Source organism: Ammodytes marinus (genome assembly GCF_949987685.1).
Source record: "Ammodytes marinus genome assembly, chromosome: 11".
NCBI classification, from domain to species: Eukaryota; Metazoa; Chordata; class Actinopteri; order Uranoscopiformes; family Ammodytidae; genus Ammodytes; species Ammodytes marinus.
Window position 1 is genome coordinate 3140414 of NC_137215.1, and position 10000 is coordinate 3150413.

General features: G+C 39.6%; 1 protein-coding gene across 1 annotated transcript in view; it reads left to right on the forward strand.

The window, feature by feature from the left end:
• The window catches only part of LOC307257560 (attractin-like protein 1), a gene marked incomplete at its 3' end in the record, with an annotated part of 198769 nt that overhangs the window by 14907 nt on the left and 173862 nt on the right, over positions 1-10000 (forward strand). The window contains exons 2-4 of the mRNA XM_080036821.1: positions 8882-8965; positions 9488-9601; positions 9836-9964. Of these exons, the coding sequence (XP_079892947.1) occupies positions 8882-8965; positions 9488-9601; positions 9836-9964 (327 nt within the window). The remainder of the gene's footprint in view (positions 1-8881; positions 8966-9487; positions 9602-9835; positions 9965-10000) is intronic.

The following is a 10000-nucleotide window of genomic DNA, read 5'->3' on the forward strand; positions in this document are numbered from 1 at the left end:
AATAGGGAGTACATTTTTGCAAAGTGAAGTAACTTTTGTACAACTCTCCCCTCAAACTCAAACTGCCCAGTTTGTGTGTGTGTGTGTGTGTGTGTGTGTGTGTGTGTGTGTGTGAAAGCTAAGCAGCCCATGTAAGTCCTTGCAGTCAAGTTAATCGCAAACATGTGTGTGTGTGTGTGTGTGTGTATTATGGTTCTGACAGTGACGTCACTCTCAGCTGACTGGACACTGTCACTGAAAGTCTTGTATGCAGTGTGTGTGTGTGTGTGTGTGTGTGTGTGTATGCCAGTAGTTAGTGGGAGTCTCTGTCTTGTTGTCCTGGAAAGAATAGGAGAGAAAAAATCAAAACAAAAACGCTTTTTTTCTTAAAGGTGCAGTGTGTAATATGACATCATCAAGAAAGTTCTACAAAGTTCTAGAATGCAACGCTCCCTGGGTAACCCCAACCCTTTAGAATAATAACAGAAGCTACAGTGGCCTTCAAGGACAAGAACAATTCTAAATTCTAAACAATGCACCTGATGACATTCCAACTATGACACTTTCATGATGGCGGCACTAGGCCTTGGTCCAAAATATGCAGAAATATGGACATATATGAGACCCTTTCTAAGGGAAAAAAAAAATTATTCAAAACATTTTTTTCAGCTATTATGCACTAAATTAAATGTACTTATGGATATTATAATTACTTTCTACAAAATTCGCTAGGAAATAAAACCCAACATTCTACACACTGCAGGTTTAAGCAAATTGTAAGACACACTGACCTATCAGTGCAATTCTTAAAGTTGGAGTCAGCAATCCTGGAGAACGCTTGTTGTCAAAAAAATCACTTTTTGGTCAAAATCAGTGAATACTGTATCTCCTCGTGATCCACTACCTGTCTGTACTACTTATTTATTGGTTTAGTTCAGGGACATTGTACACTTATCAACATTCAAAGTGTAAGTGAGCCAGAGTTAGCCTATAGAGGTTAGTTTTCATCTGTTGTCCCCTGCCAGATATTTAAAAGGCAACCTAAAATTACAGAAATAAAATGCATTTATGAACAAAGATTAAAAAACAACATTGTCAACTCAGAAAGTAGGGGAGACCGGGATAAGTAGGCACAATTTTTACTCTAGTGAGAATTGCTCATCACCTAAACATCTTTTAATAGTCATTCCTACATTAAATTGAAGCTTAAGGTGTTGGCTTGAAATGTGAACCCCTCACTTTTTCTAACTTATTATAACAAAGAAGAAATTTACCATCAAAGACACTCTAACACATTGTGACAACCAACCCCATCAAGGGGTTGTTTGTCACAATGTAATCTTAATGGGAAAAATCTTAAAAAGAAGGCAGAACTAAACTTGAAAGTTTAATTTCATTGTCAAGTTGAAAAATAGGCCTACATAACTTTATGCATCTTAACACAAAATGAGCAAGGAATAAACAAAAAGGAAATCCGTATTAAGACCAACTTACTGTATGTAACAACATAAAGAACAAAACAAATAGGTATGGAAGACTATCTAGGTGACCTCTGATCCCAGTTGTGGATATTTACATACCAAAATTAAACAGACAGCACCTTCTGGTTCCGAGATATAACGATTGTGACAACCTACCCCGTGTGACATATTACTCCGTTCTCCCCTACAGTAACACATAGTAAGAACGAATTGACAGACAATGGCAAACAAACAATAAAATAAGCAGACAATAAAACACAGCGTACATTAAACATTATAGGAAAGTGCACAAAACAGTAGATTAGAGCAGGACAAACTACTGTGTGTGTGCTGAAAAAAAAATCCAACTAACTTTATTTTTATTTTACCGTATTTGTAACGTCGGATATAAGAAATTGATGTATCGTGATTGGCCTGTAGAAAAAAAAAATTTAAGATAATTTTTTTGGCATTTTCAAGCTTTATTAGACAGTACAGAGTTGAAATGGGGAGACAGAGAGAGAGAGAGAGAGAGAGAGGGGGGATGACCTGCAGTAAAGGTCCACGGGTCGGATTTGAACCCGCGACCACTGCAACGAAGGCCGGAGCCGATATTGTATGCGCTCTATCCACTACGCCACCGGGGCGCCCCCAGAATTTGTACTTTTTATACCTCTATCTCTCTCTCTATCTACCTATCCCTCGTGATCTCTCCATCCATTTGTCTGTCTATCCATCTTCTGTACGTCATCAATAATTCACATGTAGTCGGATGAATATTTCAAAAGGTGCCGGACTCTCTCCCTCTATGTGTGTGTGTGTGTGTGTGTGTGTGTGTGTGTGTGTGTGTGTGTGTGTGTGTGTGTGTGTGTGTGTGTGTGTGTGTGTGTGTGTGTGTGTGTGTGTGTGTGTGTGTGTGTGTGTGTGTGTGTGTGTGTGTGTGTGTGTGTGTGTGTGTGTGTGTGTGTGTGTGTGTGTGTGTGTGTGTGTGTGTGTGTGTGGACCCTAATAGTAGTCTTGTGGAATCTGTAAAGCATTTGACTTTGACCTCATGCTGTGAACTGCTAGACAGTAGGCTGTGTGTGTGTGTGTCTGTCTGTCTGTCAGGCGCCTGTGTGTGTGTGTGTCTGTCTGTCTGTCAGGCGCCTGTGTGTGTCTGCCAGCCCTGTGTGTGTGTGTGTGTGTTTGCTAGGCGTGTGTGTGTGTGTGTGTGTGTGTGTGTGTGTGTACTAGGCCTATTTGCTAGTATGAATGGTCTATGCGTTTGGAGTGATGGTTTGTTTGGGCTGCAGTAGAACCCACTTCTCTGATCCTCATTAACTATGAATGGGAACTACTTACTTTAACATCTTTCATAGACGGGATGGCACACACACACACACATACACACACATACACACACACACACACACAGTCACACACACACACACACACACACACACACACACGCACACACACACACACGCACACACGGGATGGCTGAGTGTCTTGTATAGTCACAGCGCTCACACACAGTTTATTGAGTTTGTCACTTCCGCACAACATTTGGGAGGAGAACCACACCAACGTAACCTCCTAAAAGGCCTTTGCAAACTCGATTTTTTTTTTATATAGTTTGGGCGATCAATTTGTCTGTTATTATTATACCTGCAACTTAATTTTTATTTATTTAATTTTTTTAAGATATTTTTTTTGTAATTTTTATGCTTTATTGATAGTGTAGAGACAGAGTTGAAATGGGGCAGAGAGGGGAGTGACATGCAGAGAACGACCGCGGGCTGGAATCGAACCCGGGTCCGCTGCTGGCCGAGGCCCATGGGGGGGACGCCCTACCAACTGAGCTAAAGGCGCCCCCTTCATTTTTTAACTTGCTTCAACATCTGCAGTGGAGTCGAGTCATCTAATATTTCTAAATTTTGCATCCAAACTATCACAACACCTCTTGTTCAAATGGTGACAATGTTTTAAATGCTAAAACAAACAGGACAAAAATACAAAAAAATATTTTGAAAATCTACAATATTCATCATGAACTATGAACCAAATCTGGCATTACAGCTTCATGATGACAGAGATATATCCGCTGGCTCTAATCTGGGATTATACACACACACACACACACACACACACACACACACACACACACACACACACACACACACACACACACACACACACACACACACACACACACACACACACACACACACACACACACACACACACACACACACACACACACACACACACACAGACCGAGAGCCAGAGGATCAAACTGTGATCAGCACGTACTGATAGATAGAAAGGATGGATGGAGTAAGAGATGGAAAGAAGAGAAAAAATATGTCGGCTCAAATAATTTTAATATTTATTTAAAGGTGCAGTGTGTAATATGACATCATCACGAAAGTTCTAGAATGCAACACTCCCTGGGTAACCCCACCCCTTTCGAATAATAACAGAAGCTACAGTGGCCTTCAAGGACAAGAACAATTCTAAATTCTAAACAATGCACCTGATGACATTCCAACTATGACACTTTCAACATGGCGGCGACTATGCCTTGGTCCAAGGTATGCAGAAATATGGACATATATGAGACCCTTTCTAAGGCTTCGGCTATTATGCACTAAATTAAACGTACTTATGGATATTATAATTACTTTCTACAAAATCTGCTAGGAAATAAAACCCACAATTCTACACACTGCAGCTTTAAATTATTATAGATTTACTACTTGATGAATACTGTTATGACTTGATCTGGATGCTGCTAAATGTTTGTATTGTTTTATCAGTGCAATGACAAAAACATCTTATTTTATCAAAAAAATAATATGTATATTTTTTCACATCTGTGTGTCTGTGCGCTGTGTGTGTGTGTGTGTGTGTGTCTGTGCGCTGTCTGTGTGTATGTGTGTGTCTGCGCGCTGTTTGTGTGTGTGTCTGCCTGTTTCTGCGCGCTGTCTGTGTGTGTGGGTTCTTGCTGTGTGTGTGTGTGTGTGAGAGTCTGCGCCCTGTGTGTGTGTGTGTGTGTGTGTGTGTGTGTGTGTGTGTGTGTGTGTGTGTGTGTGTGTGTGTGTGTGTTTATTGGCAGGATTGTAGCATCCACTGCGGCCTGTGTCCCGCTGTGTTTCAATCTGTTTGCGCTCCCCGTTTCTCTCACATTACAGAGAGGCTGAGGTCCATTCCAACTGCAACATATTTAATCTCATGTAGTAACCGTGGTGATGGTTATGATGTCATGACAGTGTGTGTGTGTGTGTGTGTGTGTGTGTGCGTGCTTGCGTGTGTGTTTCTTCAACCCAACTCACTGCTCTTTTTTTGCTTCATTTTGCTTCTTCAAATTCTAAAAGGTGACTTACTATCTGCAAAATGCACTTTTTCATACATGGTTTTTCAACAGTAATATGGGTTTAAAGGGGCACTGTGTAATATGACATCATCTAGAAAGTTCTAGAATGCAACGCTCCCTGGGTAACCCTACCCTTTTTTAATAATAACAGAAGCTACAGTGGCCTTCAAGGACAAGAACAATTCTAAATTCCAAACAATGCACCTGATGACATTCCAACCAACATGGATTCCTCCATAAGACTTGCCTGCTCAATGTACAAAATGTAATATTCATATTTGTAATTCTCCGCTCAGGAGGATAATTCAGATTATTGGCAGAGGTTATTTTACACCAATGAGGACATATTTATGAATGAGGATATTGATTTTAGCTAATAAATTACTTAAAATGTTACACAGTGTCCCTTTAAATTAAAGGTTAGAAAATCTACATAGTTTTTAAACGCGCGATGTCCATGTGGCAGCTAAGACGGGCTTCTGTACAAAGCTTTTTGATCATGTGAAACAATATGAATGGAATTAGAATAGGTAGAAATGTAGAAATGACAAAAAAAATGCCCCAAACCAGTGTTGTTAGGTATCTTGGAAATTCTGGAATCTTTGGTGTCCAAGTCTATATTTTTGAATATTAATTCATTTATTTCATTTCATTTATTTATTACGGCTCACGGCCATAGCACATGGCATGGAGCACACAATTCAACTGAAATCATTACAAAACAAAACAATGGTGCACGGCAAGGAAAAACAAAACAAAAACAAAACAAAAACATCACTTAAACAATGGCAAAACATTTCTCAAAAAGGCACCTGTTTTAACAATAACCCCTGGCCTACTGGCCCTCAAAAGCGAAATCAGTTTGGTCATGGATGGAAAATAAACATAATAATTTGGCAGGTACTTTTTTCTATAATACATTACATCCACATTTTTACACTCAAAAAGTACATGGTATTCATCTCCAACACAATTAGAATCACAGAGGTTGCATATTCTTTGATTTCTTTCCAGCCCTTTGTATCTTCCTGTGACTTTAGGTATTCGGTATAGAATAACTTTTTTTTTGTAGATTAAACATTTCAGTCGTTTTAAAAATCTTATTTTACACATTCAAATTCCTGTACATGCTGCGATCAATCTTTTATTGCACATTATTTTTATTGTTTGCCCTAATTTTATTTTTTTGTAATTCTAAGATCATAGAAAAATGAAATAACCTCAGCAAAGAAGGCTTACGATCAAAATATATTCCGTTAAAGAGGAACTGTTGAATAGATAGTAGAAGTATGAATTGATTTAGCTCACACAATTTTTAATTTTTTCTTAATTTATTCATTATTTTATTTTATTTTATTTTATTTTATTTTATTTTATTTTATTTTATTTTATTTTATTTTATTTTATTTTATTTTAACTCCCTGAATTCGATGAAAAATGTAATTGTTTGTTTAGTTGCATCATATTTTGTGTTTTTATTGTGAGTGGTTTACCATTGTTTCATCCCCTGTAGATTACATTGTCGCTCGGCTTTAGAAAAATCAATTTTCAATTGGAAAGAAATAAAAAAAAGAAATTGATTGTTTCATTTTCCCCTCTTTTTCTCACTGCCTTGTCTTGTCTGGCTGCCTGCCAATGTGCCAACAAAGCCTTCTGTCACACACACACACACACACACACACACACACACACACACACACACACACACACACACACACACAGAGTGACATACTGTCCAAGCCGAGGCAGGCTGCGATATCTTCTGCGCCAGTGACGTGTTATGTGTGACAGTGTGTGTTTGTGTGTGTGACAGCGTGCTTGTGTTTGTGTGTGTGTGTGAGAGACTGGATGTGTGTCTGTGTATCTCTCTCCACCTTTTCCTTCTATGCAGCGGCGGAATGGGATTAGTTTGATTGACAGCCGTGACCGATGTGTAAAACACACACTCACACACACACACACACACACACACACACACACACACACACACACACACACACACAAACACACTCACACATCAAGATTGTCGTTATTACAATTTCCACATGACAACAGTGTGCCGTGATCGCTATGGAAACTGTAACATGAGTGTGATATCACGTTTTATCTGTTCACAGTAATATTGTTATTCTGTCACCAGTGTGTCCTTCATGCAAGGTGGATGTTGAAACAATGAGATGATTATTTATGTATTACATTTTTTGTATTAAAGGGACACTGTGTAACATTTTAAGTAATGTATTAGCTAAAATCAATATCCTCATTCATAAATATGTCCTCATTGGTGTAAAATCACCTCTGCCAATAATCTGAATTATCCTCCTGAGCGGAGAATTACAAATATTAATATTACATTTTGTACATTGAGCAGGCAGGTCTTATGGAGGAATCCATGTTGGTTGGAATGGCATCAGGTGCATTGTTTAGAATTTAGAATTGTTCTTGTCCTTGAAGGCCACTGTAGCTTCTGTTATTATTCTAAAGGGCTGGGGTTACCCAGGGAGTGTTGCATTCTAGAACTTTCTTGATGATATCATATTACACAGTGCCCCTTTAATTAATTTATTCATACAGGAAAAAGGAACATACCGTACAACATTATGATATCAAGAAGAAAAGTAACACGTGGAAAAAAAATAAAAATAAAAAATACTAAAGTTAATAGGATACCTTGAGTAATTTAAAGGTGCTACGAGAAACCTAGGCTCTATAATTATAAAATCGCTATTAAAATATAATGAATGAGGTTTTTCTTTCCTCAGTCTTCCCTTGGCCCAGCTGTCCTGTTAATCCTAACCTAACATTTTACCATGCATGATGTCACACAACATGTAGGGTTAGACAGTGAGACCATAAAACACTCTTTCTGCCTTTTCTCAGGCTAGGATGAACCGATTTCTAAAATTTCTGCACATTTATACTACACAGGATCTCAGAGTTCAATACACCTTCATATTTCCCCCGGTGAAGTAGGTCTTTAATCTAAAATGGTTAAAAAACAAAACTAATTTTCACAGATTATCAGGGCGCACTCACACTAGTGCCGTTTGCCTGTTCCGTGCTCAGCACGATTCAGCACGATTCCCCCCCCTCCCCACTCCCCCCGCAGGCCCGTGCTCACACTGCTCGTGGCCTGGGCACACTTGCACCTTGCCTACGTCACCGTGCACGTTTAGGATTTGGAGCTTAGTCTACTTGTAGGCTATACGACTGTTTGTGAATATTTTCATCCGGCCAAATTTGCATCAAATATTCCACTTCCACATTAGAGCAACGAGAATCCTTAAGCTATTGTTTTTTTTTAAATGTAGTCTTGACGTAATAGGTCGCGGTGAACAGTCTCATATTTGTGCAGCACGCTGTTTATTATTAATATAACGGCCCGTCATCAGACCATATGTATCCGGATGGTTTTGTACACATCGATCGCTCCATCAAATCCAAGTCAGAACTTTTTGTATGGGCAGAGATCGTTTTTTTAAGTGTCTTTATAAAGTTTCTTGTTAAACCTTAGTGTAGGCTACTGTTTCCTTATCACCGGGCTGCGGTGTGTTGTTTTGGGTGCGTCTCCACCGCCATGCGTAAATGCAGTTATGACAGCTGACGGGAGGAAAAAGAAAAAAAATCATCTGACGAACGTGAGTAAACACGAAAACCTTTTTGCTGTGCTTTCTGAGCCGACCTAATTAGCTCTCTCCCTCTTTTATTAGCCCACACCTAGGCTTACACACACGTTAATTCTCACACATTATAGCTACAAGTCCAAGTGGTGGGCAATTCTGGTGCCGACTAGTAAGGCAGCGGACGTTAACGGACAGTGCATCCTTAATAAATTCACGTCAGGAACGCCGCCTGTGCGCTTGCTTGTGCGCGTGTCATCTCATTAGCATCTGTACTTTGGCCACGGCACACCTCTCCCAGGTGTGCCGTGGCCAAGGGGCTGTTCCGTGCTGGAATACGGATGGCGTGGTCACACTAGCCAAACGTTCTAGACTTTAGTATGCTAATGAGCTTTGGCACGGGGCCGCGGCCCTAGTGTGAGTGGCCCCTCAGACTAAACCTCTTGTTTGCCTCTGTCTTCCTACAGGTTAACAGACCTGTCGGGATCGCTCACAGACGGACCAGTCAACTACAAGTACAAAACCAAATGCACCTGGCTGATAGAAGGATAGTAAGTAGCACTGTGTTTCATTCACACACCAGTGGACCCCAGGAAGAGTAGCTGATGTTTCTGCATCAGCTAATGGGGATCCTAATAAAATCAAAATCAAATCAAAACACACACTCACTCACTCACTCACTCACTCACTCACTCACTCACACACACTCTTATTATCTTATCATGATTTGGCTGATAGAAGGATAGTAAGTAAAAATGTGTTTCATTCACTCTTTTCAGTTTATCATGATTTTGGCCGACATTTCTGTATTAAAAATCCCTTTTTTATTGATTTAATGTAATATTCAAATTTTCTGAGATTTTAGAATTTGGGGTTTTCATAAGCTGTAAATTATAATAATCACAAGTATAACAAATAAAGGCTTGAAATATATATCTCACTTTGCATTAAATGAGTCTATATAATATATTATTTTCACCGTTTAAGTTGAATTACTGAAATAAATGAACTTTTTGCACGATATTCTAATTTTTGGAGTTTCACCTGTATATTCTTCTCTCTGTCTCGTTCAGTCCTAATGCAGTGCTGCGGCTTCGCTTCAACCACTTTGCCACCGAGTGCAGCTGGGACCACATGTACATCTATGACGGAGACTCTATCTACGCACCGCTGGTAGCTGTCTTCAGGTGAACAGTTTTTGCCTGTCCGGGCAAATTCAAATGCACAACCTGTGACACAATTAATTTTTTTGCTTTTTTATTTTATATATAAAATAAAGTTGATTTGATATTCTGAATCTCCCTGTCTGTGTGTTCGTGTCTGTCTGTCTGTTTCTGTGTGTGTGTGTGTGTGTGTGTGTGTGTGTGTGTGTGTGTGTGTGTCTGTCTGACTGTCTGTCTGTTTCTGTGTGTCTCTCTCAGTGGTCTGGTTGTCCCAGAGTCCAGGGGGAATGAGTCTGTCCCTGAGGTGGTGACGTCGTCCGGCTACGCTCTGCTGCATTTCTTCAGTGACGCTGCTTACAACCTGACGGGGTTCAGTATCACATACTCGTACGTATATAATCCGTCTGTCTGTCTATCTGTCTA